Here is an 18,405-nt window from a genome sequence, read left to right on the forward strand (position 1 = left end):
TACATATATATTCATATATATTCATATATTCATATACATATGTATCAAGATTTGGCATATAACAGGAAATATATATTTGCCTTCCCTTTTTTTTCTCCCCATTACACTGTCTTGCTCCACACTCCCTATACACTCTTCCTCCCCCATAACCCTTAAGGTTCAGGGGTGACCAAAACCATGGAGACCACTCTGAAGCAAAGATGGAAACTTTATTCAGGAAAAACACTAGCTGCCAGGACTGACTCTCAAGAGCAGAGCAGAGCAGTCAACTTGGGATCGCAGACAGTGGGCTGAATGGAGCTCTTAGTTGGGGGAAGTAAGTAAAGAAAAGGTTTCTTTAGGGGAGATCTAAGATAGGCAGGGTGTGAGGCCAGAACAGTAACCTGGTGTCCTGAGAGATAAAGGGGGCAGGGAACCCATTAAGGTTTCTCATTCATTTTGAGTTGATTTTTATAAAGGATGAGAGATAAGGATGTAGTTTTATTTTTCTACATGTGGATACTTTCCCTAGCACCATTTGTCAAGGATGCTGTCTTCTCTTAAAGTATGCATTTGACAGTTTTGTCAAAGATCAGCTGCAGGCTGTAGCTGCATAGGCTAATTTCTGGGTCCTCTATTCTTTGTGACAGTCCCATGCTAGTTTTGTTACTAAGGCTCTGTAACACAATTTGAAATTAAGCATTATGATACTTCCAACATCATTCTTTCTGTCTGAGATAGTCTTAGCTATTCAGGATCTTTGTGTCTCCATATGGATTTCACAATTAAAATTTTTTTCTAGTTCTTTGAATAATGTCATGGGCATTTTGATAGAAATTGCATTGGATATTCAGATTACCTTCAGTAATATATTTGTTTTCACAGTATAAGTTCTGTGTATTTTGCGTGGGAAGTCTCCCATATTTGTGTGTCTTCTTCATTTTCATAACTGTTTAATTTTTTTTATTTATTTGCAAGCAGAGAGAGAGGGGGGGAGGGAGGGAGGGAGAGAGATTAGACAGAAAGGTTGTACCTGCAAAGCCTAACAACCCAAGTTTGATTCCCCATGCCTATGTAAAGCCAGAGGCACAAAGTGTTACACGTTTCTGGAGCTCATTTGCAGTAGTTGGAGGCCCTGGCACACCCATTTGCACACACACACTCTCTCTCTCTCTCTCTCTCTCTGCATGCAAATAAAATATTTAAAAATATTATTTATTTATTTGGTAGAGAGAAATATGGGCACATCAGGGTGTCCTGCTGTTACAAATGAACTCAAGACACATGCCACTTTGTGCATCTAGCTTTACCTGGATACTGGAGAACTGAACCCAGGCTGTAGGCTTTGTAAACAAGCACCATTGACCACTGAGGCATTTCTACAGTCCCAGAGAGTTTTTATTTTAAAAACTTATTTTTTATTTATTTGAGAGAGAGGAAAAGAGAGAGATTGGATGCGCCAGGGCCTCCAGCCACTGCAAACCAACTGCAGATGCATGCGCCTCCTTGTGCATCTGGCTTACAAAGGTCCTGGAGAGTTGAACCAGGATCCTCTTGCTTTGTACGAAAACGCCTTATCCACTAAGCCATCTCTCTAGCCCTGATCTTTTCTTTTTTGAGAAAGGGTCTTGCTCTGTACCTGTGGCTGGCCTGGATCTTGCTGTGTAACTCATTCTGGTCTCAAGTTCCTGACAGCCATTGGGCCTTAGCCTCGCCAGTACTGGGTTTATAGGTGAGATCCACCACATGTGTCTTTAAGTGAGTTGGTTAGATCACTAACATTGACGTTACTGAGACAGGATTGCAGGTGCCTGTAACTTTCTTGGTTTCTTTTCCTCGTTGCTTGGATTAGTTTTTCTCTCTCCCTCCTATTCATACTAAGGGTTTACTGAGTTGTCTCTTTTGTAAAGCTTTTTTAGTTTTCATCTGAGAGAGAGGGGTGGGGGAACACACATGGGCATGCCAGGGCATCCTGCCACTGCAGAATAACTCCAGGTTCCTATCACTTTGTGCATCTGGCCTTTTGTGGGTACTGGGGAATGCTCAAGCCCAGACCATCAGGCTTTAGAAGCAAATATCTTTTACCTCCGAGCCATCTCTCTACCTCCTTTACTCATTTATATCTTCCATAAATATAGACACTATACCATGATCGTAATCCTCTACCACCACCACGCTCTTAACCCCTCAAGTCCCCTCTCTACTGAATCCCTTCTTCCAATTAGTCTCTCTCCTATTTTGATGTGAACATTTTTTTTTCCTCCAGTTATGCAGGTTTTGTGTAGGTAGTGTCAGCCTCTGCGAGAGCATGAATATCAAGGCCACTTTGTGTCTGAAAGACAGCATTGTAAACAGTCCTCTCCTTCCTTTGGCTCTTACATTCTTTCTAGCACCTCTTCCACAATGGTCCCTCAGCCTTGGAGAGTGTGACAGAGATATCCCACACAGTGAACACTACGCCACCACTTCTTTTCAGCACTGTAGTGAGCTTTGAGTCACCCAGTGGTCACTGCCATCTGGAAAGAGAAGCTTCTCTAACCAAAAGTGCAAGTAGCCTGCTATGGTGGTGCACACCTTTAATCCCAGTACTCAGATGGCAGAAATAAGAGGATCGTTGTGAGTTTGGGGCCACCCTGAGACTACATAGTGAAATTCAAGTCAGCTTGAACTGTGAACAGTGAGATCCTAACTCAAAAAAAAAATAAATAAATAAATAAAGTGAGAGTAGCATTAATATATGGGCATATGCTTAAGTATTTAGTGGATAGTTTGGTGGGCATATTCATTTAGCTAGATAACAATAGTAGTTTCCCCATAGGGCATATGATCTCCCCATCAATAGGCTTTTGATTAGGTTTTTAATTCCTGTGAAGCAGGCCTCTAGTCTGATCAGAGAGCAGTTGGATTCCCCCATAACAGACATGCCACCATTGCACCAGTGGTATATTTGGCCTGGCTGACCAGTCGTAAAACTGGCAGGGTCTCCTGCTTAACACCATTGAAGTCTTTTCTCCCCTAACAGGCTACGTAGCTCTTTCCAGCATCCTGACAGCTAGTCAACAGGGAGGAGGCTTCCAGCCCAGCTCCGGCTTGATTTCTCGGTGACCAGCAGCCCAAGCATGTGGTGTCTTCAGCAAGAGTCTTACCATCCAGTTTTGGTGGGAAACCAAGAGCCTTGACAATAGGCTACAAGTTTTGGAGCTAGGGGCTTCCCTAGCCAACAGCTCGCTGGAAGGTATCCCACCCCTGGAGGTGCCTCTGAGACATGATTTCATTATTCAGTCCAGGCTAGCCTCAACCTCACAATCCTCCTATCCCAGCCTCATGCACGCTGCAATTACAAGTGTTTGTCTTCCTGTCCAGCTCATGGACCCCTCCAGATTTTCCATACTGATCTCGCCACAGGGCTCTTCTGGTAGTGGCCATGTGAAGAGAAACACACCGATCCAGCCTGCTTCCTGGTGCTTGGAGGTCTTAAGGTACCAATCCTTGCTCCCTTTGGTTACCTGGGCAAAGTCTGGCACGACCCACACAACCCAGCCTGAAACACAGCAAGTGCTTAAGGGCAAGCGGCAGGGCGAGGCACCAGGCCCTGGGCCAGCAGTTCAAAGACATGGTTGCTGGGCAGCCGCACTGCTCTGCTGCTTCTGCATGGGCATGCATGCCATTTTATTGCTCTGGGCAGTAACGTGCTCACGTGTGAACTGAAAAGACCCTTCCAGCAACCGAAGTGGATAATCTCATCAGTACTCTCCTTTAGTGTTCCAGCAGTCCCCGTCTGAAAGTGGCCCAAAATGTTCTTCAGCATGCTTATATTCATCCCCCGGTGGCCCAGGGCTATCTCCAGTACCAAGCAGCCTTAAGCTCGTGGGCAAGCTTGATGGCTGCTGGGAGAGAAAGCCTGGCAAACCCTCTTCCCACCTCACGCTGTCCTCTTAGGAAAATTCTTCCTTGTGTTCTCGTAACCAGTCGTCTTGAAGAGCTTCAGTTCATGCTTTTTTCCCTTTCGTTTTTTTCTTGTTATCTGTGTGCACCTAAGTGTGCATGTGTTGTGGGTATGTATGTATGTGTATGCATGCCATAATGCATGTGAGGTCAGAGACAACCTCTACATGTCTGCGCTTTTCTTCCGCCATCTTGAAGACGGATCTCTTGCTGCTGCAAGCAAACGCCAACCTAGCTGCTCTGCGAGCGTCAGCCTCCCGGCTGCAGCAGCACACAGGGATGGCTCGCGGACACGCGGGCACTTTTCTCCAGTGAGCATTTTTTTGTCAAACCAGATGGCTATTGCTGCATGGGCTTCTCTCTGGATCCTTTTGGATCAGGTGTCCCCCGTAAACTCAGGTGTTCTGAATGCTCAGTTCCCAGCTGATGGAGATTTGGGAATTAACACCTCATGGAGGGAGTGTATTGTTGGGGGTGGGCCTATGGGTGTTATAGCCAATTTCCCCTTGCCAGTGTTTGGCACGGTCTCCTGTTGCTCTTGACCACCTGATGTTGGCCAGGGTGTGATGTCCACCCTCTACTCATGTCATCATTTTTCCCTGCCATCATGGAGCTTCCTACTAAAGTCTGTAAGCCAAAATAAATCTCTCCCTCCCACCCCCACAAGCTTCTCTGGGTTGGGTGATTTCTACCAGCAATTCAAACCTGATTGCAACAGTAAAGTGGTACCGAGGAGTGGGATTGCTGTTAGACACCTGACTGTGTGGCTTTGGGCTTTTGGAGCTGATTTTTCAAAAGGAATGTGAAAGGATTTGAAACCTTAACCTAAGAGATGCCTTGAAGTGCTGTAAGTACAGCTTGATGGACTATTCTGGTCAGAGTTGAAAGACCTGAATGCAGTAAGAACTATGGACTGTGAGGTTTGGCTTATGAGGGTGAGAAAGAGCTTTGCTTGGACTGGGCTAGCAGTTTGTGTGAGCAGCTTACTGTTACGCCCATGTCCTGAGACGTTGTGCACGGTTGCTTCGTGTAGAAATGAACTGGTGTGAGCAGAGGGATATGGCACAGAAAAAAATAAAATAAAATAAATCTTTGGGTGAACTGCCGCCCATTCAGCTGCAATTGAGAGATTACAACCTTGGAGACTGGGCCAATTGATTTGCATTGGGACAACAGGAAGAATGTAGACTCTTTTGGTGGCGCCTGAGTGCTCAAGGAGTGTCCTATTCTTCAAAGTCTGCTTTATATCCCCCCGGATTAACAAATTGGCACCCTTCCTGGTATTGTGGGGTATTAAGAAATGCAGGGAAGAGAGGGTCATTGAGTTTATAGTGTGGTCTTGTGTTTTGGAAATGGCCATGGGCAGTGTGAAGCAGGTTTGTTGGATGCCTGCATGGAGACCCCGTGGGGCCATGAGGATGAACCCTTGGTTGCAGTGGAGACCCAGTGGAGTTGCTGGGACCACGAGATGGCTGCTAAGTAGAGCTGCCGGCCCTGAAGTTTTCCAGGACTGAGAGTAGCCTGGCTAGAGGGGTGGAATTGGAACTCCAGAGACTTGTTGCTGGTTAGAATTATCGGAGCTACAGTTTCATATTTGCCTTTTTTTTTTTTTTTTTTTCGAGGTAGGGTCTCACTCTGGTCCAGGCTGACCTGGAATTAACTCTGTAGTCTCAGGGTGGCCTTGAACTCACGGCGATCCTCCTACCTCTGCCTCCCGAGTGCTGGGATTAAAGGCATGCGCCACCACGCCCAGCTCTGGCCCTATTTTAATCTTATATTGGCTGAATATTTCTTTGCTAGGCCCAATGCCATCTTTTGCAGTGTGTTTATTCTGTGCCATTATGGGTTTTGTGGGGAGTATTTGGTATTATGCCTCAGTTAAAAGATCATGGACAATGGGGTTGTGTGAACATCATTGGGATTGATAAAAACTATGGGGACTTTTAAGTTGGACTGAATATATTGTATTTTACGTCATGTATGGATATCAGTTTATGGGGGCCAGGGGTGGAATGTAGTGGTTTGATTCAGGTGTCCCCCATGAACTTAGGTATTCTGAATGCAAGGTTCCCAGATGATGGAGATTTGGGAATTAACACCTCCTGGAGGGAGTGTATTGCTGGGGGCGGGCTTATGGGTGTTAATAGTCAATTTCCCCTTGCCAGTGTTGGGCACACTCTCCTGTTGCTACTGTCCACCTGATGTTGGCCAGAGGGTGATGTCTACCCTCTGCTCATGCCATCATTTTCCCTGCCATCATGGAGCTTCTTCCTATGCGAGCCTGTAAGCCAAAACAAACCTTTTTTCCCCACAAGCTGCTCTGGGTTGGGTGATTCTACCAGCAATGCAAACCTGACTGCAACAATCTTCTATACTGTTCCGCTGATCCACTTGCCTTTGTGCTGGTGCCATGATGTGCTTGAGACGATGGCTCTGTAATGTAACGTGAAACCAGGGATGACACCTCCTAGGCGTACTTATTCATTTGCTTAGGACTGCTCTGCCTGTTGGAGGTCTTTGTTTTGCTTTTAGGCAGGATCTTATTCTAACCCAGGTGGCACATGCGGAGTTCATTTGCACTCACTGGCTTGAGACCCTGGCATGCCTGCTCTCTCTCAAATAAAACAGAAAACGTGCACAGCAGGCTGGAGAGATGGCTCAGTGGTTAAGTTGCTTTCCTACAGTGCCTAACAACCCAGGTTTGATTCCCCAGTACCCACATAAAGCCAGATGCACAAAGTGGTACATGCATCTGGTGTCCATTTGCAGTGCCTAGAGGCCCCGGTGCTCCTAAATCTTTTGAAAAGTGAAAAAAAAAAAAAAACTACACATAAGGAAAAATTCAGAAAATTCTATTGTCTTGGGCATTAAAAGCATGTTTATTTTTAAATATTTTTATTGCTTTATTATCTATTTGCACGCAAATAAACTCCAGATGCATGTACCACTCTGTACATCTGGCTTTACATGGATACTAGGGAATCAAACCAAACCCAGGTCACTAAGCTTTGCAGTGCTTTAACCACTGAGTCATCTCTACAGTCTGGATAGGATATTTTAATAAGAATATGTTTTTATTGTTTGGGGGCTAGAGATGGTTCAGCAGTTAAAGTTACTTGCTTGCAAAACCTGACATCCCTGGCTCAGTTTCCCAATACCCATGTAAAGCCAGATGCATGCATCTGGAGTTTGTCTGGAGTAGCAGGAATTCCTGGAACACCCGTCTCTCTCTCTCTCCAAATAAATTAAAAAAAATATTTTTCTAAAAAGAATACTTTCCTTTTTCAAAAAAATATTTTTATTTATTTATTTGCAAGGACAGACATAGAAAAGAAAGAATGGGCACACCTCCAGCCACTACAACAGGACTCCAGACGCTTGCGCCACTTTGTGTATCTGTCTTTATGTGGGTAGTGGGGAATCTAACTCAGGTCCTTAGGCTTTGCAGGCAAGCATCTTAACTGCTGAGCTCTCTCCTCAGCCCAAGAGTACAGGTGCACATCACTGCTGCTGGCTGAAGAACACTTCACTTCTTTCAGGACTACGTATCAAAGTGTGAGGGCAGTCTGAATAAATTTTTATCAGCATTAAGGACTGAAGAACAGCCATTTGCTAAAAGGACACAAAGGGACAGGAAGGCCTGAGACAGAGCATGTTTCATTTTACTTCAGACTTGCTTCTGTTGTCCTTAACTATTTATTCACCAAATCGCGGTGTGTTGTAACAGGACACTATTCCTGTCAGTATAACCACAGATGATCTGCTTGAAATGAAAGCAAGACCCGCAATACATCCCTGCAAAGTCTATGATTTTGATAACAGATAAGCAAAATCCACAGGACACACATCTGAAGCACGTTACCACAATTTTCCTTTTTTTTTTTTTTTGATGGAGCAGTCTAGCATTGAACTTGTGATCCTCTTGCTTCAGGCTCTGGAATACTGGGACTATAGGTGTGAATCAACACACACCTTTTCTTGCCTCTTAAATTGGGAATTTAAAATATTTTGTTCTGTGTTGAAATGTTCCCCAATTTCTAATGGTATCTAAAGGAAGTTTATAAGCTTCATTTTAGTCATTAAATGTAAGAATTTGACCTTTCCTGTCAATTTAAATACTTTAAAGGCTGAGGAGAAGGCTCCGTGGTCATAAAGGCATTTGCTTGCAAAGCCTGCTGGCCTTAGTTCAGTTCTCCAGTACCCATGTAAAGCCAGATGCACAAAGTGACACATGCATCTGGAGATCATCTGTAGGGGCAAGAGGCCCCGGTGCATCCATACACACCTCTCTCTTGCAAATAAATGAATAAAAATATTTTTAAAAATACGTAAGGAAACACAGTATCAAATATATACATTTAGAAGAAAATTAAAAGATACCTAATTAAGTTTATATTCCCAAATAGTTACTAATACTTCACAAGGAATATCATTTTATTACTGTAATCACAAAATCATAATTTCTGTACAGGAATGTATAAGTGAACATTAATCAATGCATCAATAATTTGCTTCATAAAGAGGGTAGACATACTACAGAACATATATAAAGAAAAAATATTGTAAAATTTTCTGGCCTTGCAGTGCACTTTTTAGTGCAAGTATTTAAGACACAATAGTGTTCAATTCAGCAAAATATTGCAGAATGTCATGCCACAGTCCACTTAATTCAAAGAGGGTCAGGACATGCAGCTTGTAATAAAATGTCAGCGCATATATATATCTGATATATATAAAAAACCCACATGTAATCATAAAATATATAGTGGTTCATTTCGATGGTTTTAAATGACTTCACTGTAGAATTCAGCCCAAGTGAACAAACACTGAACGTCTTCACAGGAGCGTCGTATTGCTAGGCAATGGCTTTGGCTTCAGGCAGGAATGCTTCCCAGTACTTTATCAGCTATGGGTAATAATACAAACAAAATGTATTCTCAGTACATTTTTGTCATTTCAGTGCATACATACTGCATAGCTTTTTAACAGTCTATATAAATGATTAACACTAGTACTTTTTTTTTTTTGGTTTTTCAAGGTAGGTTCTCACTCTAGCCCAGGCTGACCTGGAATTCACTATGGAGTCTCAGGGTGGCCTCAAACTCAGAGAGATCCTCCTGCCTCAGCCTCCCCAGTGCTGGAGTGCTGGGATTAAAGGCATGCGCCACCATGCCCAACTTAGCCTCTGGATTTTATTTGGGCTTGAAGACCCAAACTCAAATACTTATTGGTGCACAGTAAATGCTCTACTGACTGAGTCATCTGCCCAGCCTAAGCCCATGGATTTTTTAAACTTTTATTTTTTATTGACAACTTCCATAATTATAGACAATAATCCATGGTAATTTCCTCCTTTCCCCAACTTTCCCCTTTGCAAGTTCATTCTCCATCATACATTTTCTCCGTCAATCAGTCTCTCTTTGGTTTTTTCTTTTATTTATTTATTTTTATTGACAACTTCCGTAAATGCAAACAATATCCCATGGTAATTCCCTCCCTCCCCCCTCAATCAGTTTCTCTCTTATTTTGATGTCATCATCATTACCAAACCCATAGTTTCTCAGGTACCATTAGACAGTCCTTTTTAACCCCAGCACTCTGGTGGCAGAGGTAGAAGGATCTCAGGGAGGTAAAGGTCAGCCTGGAACTACAGAGGTGTTCCAGGTCAGCCTGAGCTAGAGAGAGACCCTACCTTGAAAGAAACGAAACAAAAAAAAAATCAAACCCCACTAAAAACAAGTAAGCAAGCAACAACAAAAACTCTATAGTCCTAATAAGAAAACAAATGCCTTTGACAACATCCAACTATCAAACATTCCTAAGAAAATAACTTACCAAAACAGTACAAGTTAAAAACTTTGAAAACTTCATCTTCAGTCTGTTCACTATGTTATGAAGACAAACATTTACTTTAGGCATTACTCAAGCAGGTCTATTCACTAAGGAGACACCACAGGGACTACAAAGCCTTGTGGCAGGCAGTGTCCCAGCAATCCCAGCACAGGAAGCTGTAGCGGTCTGGAGACAGTAAGGCCCCAGGTTTCCAAAACAAAGCAAAATCCCCAGTGTGCATGTGTGTGTGGGGGTGGGGGGGACAGAAAGAGAGAAAACACACACTGTGTCCTATTTAGTAGAGTCAAATAGGATCTGAGTATCTAATTTCCTAATTAACATTTTTCCTTTGTTTTCAGTCACAACCTTTCTTTACTCCATTTTTATTTCTCTCAAGCTTATTTTATTAGCCATCTTCTCTAAAACATCTGTATTTTTAAAAAAATTCTAAAAGTTTCAAAGGAAAGACTCTTACCTGCTGCTGTGTTTGTACTAATGATTCTAAGTATTTGATGATAACGGTTTTAAAATCTTTTACTCGTTCTTTCTGTTAAAGTAAAAATACATGTAAAAAGGCTATTAGAAAACTAAGCTTAATTTTACCATGAACTTGAAGTAAAAGGGGACATTATTCAAAAGTACAAAAGTATTATACATACCTCAAATCTTCCTACTTCTTTTCGAATAGTTTTAGAGATCTGTTCAAAATCTCTTTCTCCTTGTTGTACTTTTGCCTCCCACTAACAGAAAACAAACAAAAGAACACATACTCGGTTTTTGTCTGAGGAGAACAAATCACAGAATTGCCATTATTACCCACTTAGCATTAACACAATGCCTAAAGGCACTGAGGTAGCACCAGGTGATAGTCTGTCAAAGGTGAGTCCGCTCTAGCAGTGGACATGCACGTCAGCTCCTTACAGCCCACGGCTCGATTTGCTCAGACTCAAATACTTCATTTTTAACACGCTACAAGGTCCTGCTGTGGACGTGGTTCCCGCCTGTAATTCCAGTGTCCAGGATGCTGATGCAGGATCCTGAGTTCTAGGCCAGCCTAGGGAACCATAGTGACAGCATCTCAAAATATGCAAACCCTCACCCACAGCTTACTTAAATGGGACTTTTGAACATATAATTCACTATCAAATATGTAGCAGTCTTATAATTTTGCTTTTATATCACATCTCAAAATATATCAACAATATTAAGAACATATGTTCAATTTATATACCTATGGAAATACTTCAAAATAGGAGAAACATATGACAAACATTTAAAAAACATTTTTTAATGGCAAAATGACCAGATTAAAAAAATGGCCGAGTTACTGTCTACAAAAGACCCATTAATAAACATGAAATTCAGAACAAAAGCAACAAAATGTTATGATTAGTGATGAATGGAACAGCTAAAATAAAAAGAAGATTTAAGCAATGAAATGAATTTTCCCACTATGTAACCAAAACACCGGTCCATACTCTGCAAACAGCAGGTACACTTATTTTTAGTAATATAAAGTTGTCCTACCTCTTCAATTTCCTTATTGAAGCATGGCAAAAAAAGTGTATAAATTATAATAAACTTATACAGATTCATTAAAATACCATATATAATACATATATATGGGGGATAGTATTGCCCAGAAAATTAAATGTGGGGTAGGTCTGACTCTAAAAACATTTTTAAACACAAAATGAGTGAATGTCTGAAATCAAATTAACCATTTAAAAGCCAGGCGTGGTGGCACATGCCTTGAGCCCCAGCACTGGGGAGGCAGAGGTAGGAGGATTACTGAGAGCAGTTCCAGGCCAGCCTGGGGCTAGAGTGAGACCCTACCCTTGAGAAAACAAAAACTTAACCATCTAAAAAGAAATGTATGCAATGGAAAGGTTAACGTTAATTGCCTCCTTACATGACTCTATCCATTTTCTATAATCACATGGAGGTGTCAAAGGGCTGGGGACATTTTAATGATGGTCATAATGTTAAAGTGATTCTAACTTGCATAGTTCTTAAAAATATGGAGAAATAGCTAAGAGCTGAATGGTTCAGAAGAAAATTATAAAAAAAATTATGCATATATGAATGACATGAAAATTCTAAGTAAAGAAATAAAAGATTTAGTAATTACCTCTCTTATTTCATTTTTAGCTTGCTGTATTTTATCTGGTTTGTTAGCAACCATCATTTTTGCCTCAGTTTCACGTTTTTTGAGCAAAGTAATTTGAGCATCCTCCCATTTCTGCCAGCACTTCATTCGATGATCAAACACACCCTATAAGTGAATGATATAATGCTGTTATAAAATACTTTTGTTGAACTAGAACTGCTATAATATTGAAATCCATAAAGTCAAATGTATACATATTATACTAATTACTGAGATAGTGAAATTGAGCATACCAATACCAGAATTTCCATATTCATTTGCTTACAGTAACAACTGTCACTGGATGAAAAATAAGAGCTAGGAATAAAAAAGTCAAACAGTACCTATCTCACTAGCTAGCTTTTAGGTTTTCAATGTGATTTACAGAAAGATTTTAAGGGCTGAGGAAATGGCTCAGTTGGTAGACTGTGTGCCTTAGTTTGATCCCGGCACCACATCAGCTAGATGTGGTGGCACGTGCCTGTCATCCCAGCACAGGGGATGTGGAGTTAGGAGAGTCAAATGTTCAAGGTCATCTTTGGCAACACAGCAAGTCTGAAGCCAACCTGGGCTACTATATAAAACTGTCAAAAGAGAAAAAGGAAAGAATAAAACAAAGAAAGAAAAAAGAAAAAGATTTTTAAAACTTCCATGCTTTGAAAAAAAAAGATGTATTTAATAGAAAAATGCTGGTATCTTACGTGTATTCGAAGATTCCCTACTAAATAATATGAAATAGGGCTGGAGAGATGGCTTAACGGTTAAGCGCTTGCCTTGAAGCCTAAGGACCACGGTTCGAAGCTCGATTCCCCAGGACCCATGTTAGCCAGATGCACAAGGGGGGCGCACACATCTGGAGTTCGTTTGCAGCGTCTGGTGGCCCTGGCACACCCATTCTCTCTCTATCTGCCACTCTCAAATAAATAAATAAAAATAAACAAAAAATTAAAAAAATATCAAACACAGGTCTAAGTGTTGGAGACACAGAAATTGGAATGATAAAACGGGTCAGGTCAGGTGATATACACCTGGAATCCCAGCACCCAGAAGACAGAGGCAAGAGGACTGCTATGAGTTCAAGGCCAGCCAAGGGTACATATACAGTCTCAGTCGCAACTCCTTTTCCCCCTAAAAAAAAGGTAGCAGGAAATAAGTAAAAATGTGGAAGAGACTCCAATGGCTAAAAAATTAAAAAGCAGAACAACTTGCCAGGTGTGGTGGCACGCCTTTAATCCCAGCACTGGGGAGGCAGAGGTAGGTGGAGCACCGTGAGTTCAAGGCCACCCTGAGAGTCCATAGTGAATTCCAGGTCAGCCTGGGCTAGAGGGAGACCATATCTTAAAAAACAACAACAACAAAAAGCAGAACAAGTTAAACGTCTAATTAAATGGGAGTGGGGATTCCTACACAGTATGAAAACTAGAAGAGTATCATATTCAGAGATGAAGAAATTTACAAAACGTCTCTTCCCACATCTATGACTTTTAAAGAGGTCTGGTACACCAAGGACAAGTGAATTGAAGAAAGAATGACAGATATGAGAATAATTATAATTCTCATGGAAAAGTTAAAAGGATAGGAGAATTCACCATGAATTCTTTTTCAAACTCAGTGTTGGGAATTTGTTAATATCACTTTAGTATTTACTAATTGAACAGACAATCAATACATGAGGTGAACCAGAAAGCACAAATCTGAGCTACTTCAGTTTATTCCCAATGAAATTTTGTGTGTGCTTGTAAGTGTGCAAGTCCCATGCACACGTATGTGGAGACCAGAGGAAGACGCTGGGCAGTTTCTACTGCTCTTCTGCCCTATTTACCTGAGACAAGACCGGGTCACAGGCATTCATGGCCATGACCGGCTTCTTTCAATGAGGGCTCTGGGGATGAAACTCAGGCCCTCATGCTTGCACAACACGCTGAGCCATTTCCCACTCTGCTATTGCTTTTTGGTTAAAAAAAAAAAAAAAAAAAAAAGAATGGGGCTGGAGAGATGGCTTAGTGGTAAAGGTGTTGGCCTGCAAAGCCAAAGGACCTTGGTTGGATTCCCCAGGACCCGTGTAAGCCAGATCCACAAGGTGGAACATGTATCTGGAGTTAATTTGCAGTGGCTGGAGGGGCCCTGGAGCACCCATTCTCTCTCTCTCTCTCTCCCTCTATTGCTCTCTCAAATAAATAAATAAAATAAAAAATTATCAATCTGGGTGTGTTGGCTCTGACCTATAACCCTGGCACTCAGGAGGCTGAGGTGGGAGAACAGTTCGGAGCTCGAGGCCAGCCTGGGCTGGGTCTCCAGAAGGAGACCCTGCCTTAAGAGAACAAAGACCAGAACTTTACTGGGGGGGCTGGGGAGATGACTCAGCAGGGCAAGCGCTTCTCTGAGCATGAGGACTGGAGTACATCCCCAGCACGCACGCAAGAAGCTGGGCATGGCACGTGCACCCATAATCTCGGCGGCAGGGAGGTGGAGGCAAGAGGACTGCGGGCCGGCGAGGCAGCCAGTGTGACGAAGCCACTTCTCACTTCACGTTCAGTAGGAAACTCCATCTCAAGGGAACGACAGTGCAGAGAAGAGAGCAGCTCACCTGTTGTTCTCTCCTGGCCTCTGCATGCACTTACATGTGTGCACTATGCATACACACCACAGAGAACACACACACACACACAGATGACAAAATAAAAGAGGTAAATAGCTGGGGATGAGGCTAAGACAGAAGGATCACAACTTCATGACTACTCTGGCTTTAACCTTCTCAAAAACCGAAGGAGTATGCTTGGGAAGTAGTCAGGAGGATCAGGAGTTCAAGGTCCCCCTCAGCTACATAAACCTTGTTTATAAAAGAAAATGAAAAAAAACACCCTACCCTAAGATTTAGGGATGTAGTTCAGTTGGTATAGTGCTTGCCTAGAATGTACAAAGTCCTGAGTTCAAGTCCACGCAATGTAGAAAAAAAGGAATTTTAAATTTTAGTCTTAAGTGTATTTCCAGGAGAAGAAGACTATAAAACTCTCTGCTCAAGAGGTATGTAATTACTAAAAATATGTGCCACAAGATAATGTAATCAAAATACCCTTTAACTTCAGTATCTGCTGAAGTTCTTCAAACATACCAACTTTTCGTTGATATATTAAAACTAAATGTGGGCCCCATCCAATTTATTATCTCATAATACCATACAGGAACCAACTCATTTTCATTGTAATACAGATATAGATGCTTTAAGATTACCAAAGTTAACTAATTTTAGAAAAAATAATAAAAGTAAACTCACCTTTTTTTAAAAAAAAAGCATTGAGTCATGCCTTTATTTCCTTTTATAATTTTTAAATTTTATATAAATTATAACAGGTTATTCTCTTTTATGGCCCCCATCCCAGTTCCTGTTACCCTGGAGACCCTCCTTAGCAGAGTTATGGTATTCACTGTGGGGTCATGAAGGCCTCAGTCAGTCCCTGTGGGGTAGCTGGGAACCTGCACAGGATATTCCTAACTACTGTGTGGCTCTTACAATCTCCACCTCCTCTTCTGCAATGTCTCCTGGGCCATGGCAGGTCTGTTGGCAGTCTGATTTAATGTTGAGTTCTATGTAGCCTCTTGATTTCTGCTTTGATAGATTTTGATTGCTCACATGTCTACCACCATCATCCTGGAGCTGGTCATCGGGTGAGCACTAAGAGCAGCATTCGTGCTACCACTTCCTCTGTAATTTCTTTTGGATCCTGGCAGATGTGGGAGAGGTGGCACATCTCACAATAGGCCGTCAGCTAACTTCTTAAAAATGGCCCTTGGCTCACCTCTTTTCTCTACTGTGGTCTGTTTTGTTCAATCCCAGGTAGGCACGTTGGAATGGTGTCTAGCCCTCGTGAGCAACCATGCACTCAGCCTTTTTTTTAAATTAAAAAAAGTTATATATGTATGTATATGTATGTGTGTGTGTGTGTGTGTGTGTATGTATGTATGTATGTATACACACATACACACACACAAACACACAAATTTATTTATTTGCTATTTAAGAGCAAGAAAGAGAAAATGGGCACACCACGGCATTCAGCCACCACACATGAACTCCAGATGCATGCGCTACCTTGTGCATCTGGCTTACATGGGTCCTGGGAAATGGAGCCTTGAACCAGGGTCCTTAGGCTTCACAGGTAAGCACTTAACCACTAAGCCATCTCTCCAGCCCCCAAAATATTTTTTTATTTATGGGGGGGCAGGAGAGAAAGCATAGTTGTGCCAAGGCTTCCTGCCAGTGCAAAAAAACTGGAGATGCATGCTCTAGGCACTTCGTGCGTTGGCTTCAGATGAGTACCAGGGAACTGAACTCAAGTTATCAGGCTTTACAAGCAAGTGCCTTTAACTACTGAGCCATCTCTGCAGCCCTGTTTTCTTATTCTTATTCACTTGGGGGGGAAATCAAAAGCATACTCAAATTTCTATCAATTCAATTTTTCTTGTTTATTTGAGACAGGGCAGGGTCTAGGTGTGGATCACCATATCTCCTACTGCAGACTCTAGACAATGCTACCCTACGTCAATTGTGCCACAACTCAATGTTTCTCTTTTTATGCCAAGATACTGATCCACACTGGTAGAGCCAACCCACTGGACATCAGGGATAGGTTCACGCTTGTCATGTTCATCTCACGTATGTACTGTGCCTACATACAATGGAGGAGGAACTTAAAATTGCTGACTTCTCAAAATGAAAGAAAAAAAGACCAGGGACATAAAAAGGTAGTTATTTAAAAGAGTAGAACTAGGGAGAGTGCTTGGTGGCTAAAGGTTCCTGCTTGCAAAACCTGCTGGGCCTGTGTCCTCCTCCCCAGTACCCACGTAAATCCAGATGCACAAAGTGGCTCATGTACCTGGAGTTCATTTGCAGGGGCAGGAGACCCTGCTGTGTCCACACCCACACGCACTCTCTCTCTTGCAAACAAATGAACAAATACAGATTTATTTACTTGTTTGTTTGTTTTTTCAAGGTTGGGTCTCACTCTAGCTCAGGCTGACTTGGAATTCACTACATAGTCTTAGGGTGGCCTCAAACTCACAGTGATCCTCATTACCTCTGCCTCCTAAGGGCTGGGATTAAAGGCATGCACCACCAGGCCCAGCAGATATTTTTATAAATATAAGAGTAAATGTAAACAAAATTGGTAATTCTGTCAACTCTAAGCAAGTGTCATTGTGAAGTGTTAGGAATCCACCAGTAATAAATGTCATTATTAACTTGAAAACAAGAGTAGTAGGCAGTATTTTGATGTTCTCATTAGAGACAACGATCATTTTGATTTAGCTGAAAAATTACCCCTAAAAAAGGAACAGGGTCTCATTAGCTTTCTAGATGCTTGAAGTCAAGGTAAAGGCAAAATGTAAACAGCTAGATTCCCCTCCTCACAACAAGGCATGGTCCTAAGAGTAATGCAGACATCATAACATCATGAAGTATTTTCTGAAACATGTGAGAATGATTTCTGTCCAAACTCATACTACCGTCCCATGAAATACTCAATGCAACAATCACTTCTGGTTTTATCCTGTTTCATATAAGTAAGCTTTACTAATGACAAAAGCCTGGTAGGTAGTTTTACTTAATGTTGTACATGTGTAATGCTTTTTATCTTATTTGGCATTACTTAAACGTCTTAAGAATTAATTCTGTATATTGTACTATCCAGGTCACAGGGGCTTCTGAAAAAAAGTTGTTACAAGTACTCATCTTTTGTTTTCTTTGGAAACAGGTCTCATGTAGCCCAAGCTGACCTCAAATTTCCTATGCAGCTGAGGATAACTTTGAACTCTTGATCAACCTTACTCCATCTCCCCAGGAACACAATCACAGTATGTGCCAATATGCCTGGTTCTTGTTTATTTACTTCATGTGTGTGGTATGTGAGTTTGTATACATGTGGCTGCTTTGTGTGCATGTAGAGGCCAGAGATTAACAGCAGCCGTCTCTCTCAATCACTCTTCACCTTATTTACTGAGACAAAGACTCTCACCAAACTCAGAAATCATCCATTTGACTAGTCTAGCGAGCGAGCGAGCGAGCGAGCGGGCTCGGGGGATCACCCGGCTCCACCTCCCAGCTGCAGGGATGACGGGGACATGTGGCCATGGTGCGAGGGCCAAGCCCAGCTTGTGCACGTGTTCAGCAAGCACTCCACAACACCCCAAGCCCTATCTGAGCATCTGAAATAGGAGCACGTCTATGTCGGCAACCTCTCAGCGCGATGTTGACTGTGCGGAACTTCTGGCCCTGGGACTCCGGAACTCCGTCCTCTTCTACGGCCCTGCCTGCCTACTTGGCTTCAATGGGAATTTGATGGCGGTTGTGTGGAATCTGCTTTTCTAGTCATAAGCACAGGAGGTCTTTCTACCTCAGGTCTTCAATTTCTTTTAGCATTTTAAAGCTGCAGTCCTACAAGTGCTCATCTTGAGGCCTTTTTTATGTAGTAGTATGGAATCTGCATACTGAAATACACACCTGA

General features: G+C 42.2%; 1 protein-coding gene across 2 annotated transcripts in view; it reads right to left on the minus strand.

Moving 5' to 3' along the window:
* Positions 1-8,340: 8,340 nt before the first annotated feature.
* Positions 8,341-18,405, minus strand: part of Snx2 (sorting nexin 2) — a 56,423-nt gene continuing 46,358 nt past the window's right edge. Inside the window, exons 12-16 of one of the 2 annotated variants that reach the window (XM_045131675.1) lie at positions 11,888-12,031; positions 11,284-11,295; positions 10,416-10,496; positions 10,232-10,303; positions 8,341-8,830 (exon numbers count right to left, since the gene is read on the minus strand). In XM_045131675.1, the coding sequence (XP_044987610.1) occupies positions 8,780-8,830; positions 10,232-10,303; positions 10,416-10,496; positions 11,284-11,295; positions 11,888-12,031 (360 nt within the window). In that variant the 3' untranslated portion in view covers positions 8,341-8,779. The remainder of the gene's footprint in view (positions 8,831-10,231; positions 10,304-10,415; positions 10,497-11,283; positions 11,296-11,887; positions 12,032-18,405) is intronic. The other variant, XM_004669192.3, reaches the window with a different exon arrangement.

The sequence above is a fragment of the Jaculus jaculus genome, chromosome 12, assembly GCF_020740685.1.
Source record: "Jaculus jaculus isolate mJacJac1 chromosome 12, mJacJac1.mat.Y.cur, whole genome shotgun sequence".
NCBI classification, from domain to species: domain Eukaryota; kingdom Metazoa; phylum Chordata; class Mammalia; order Rodentia; family Dipodidae; genus Jaculus; species Jaculus jaculus.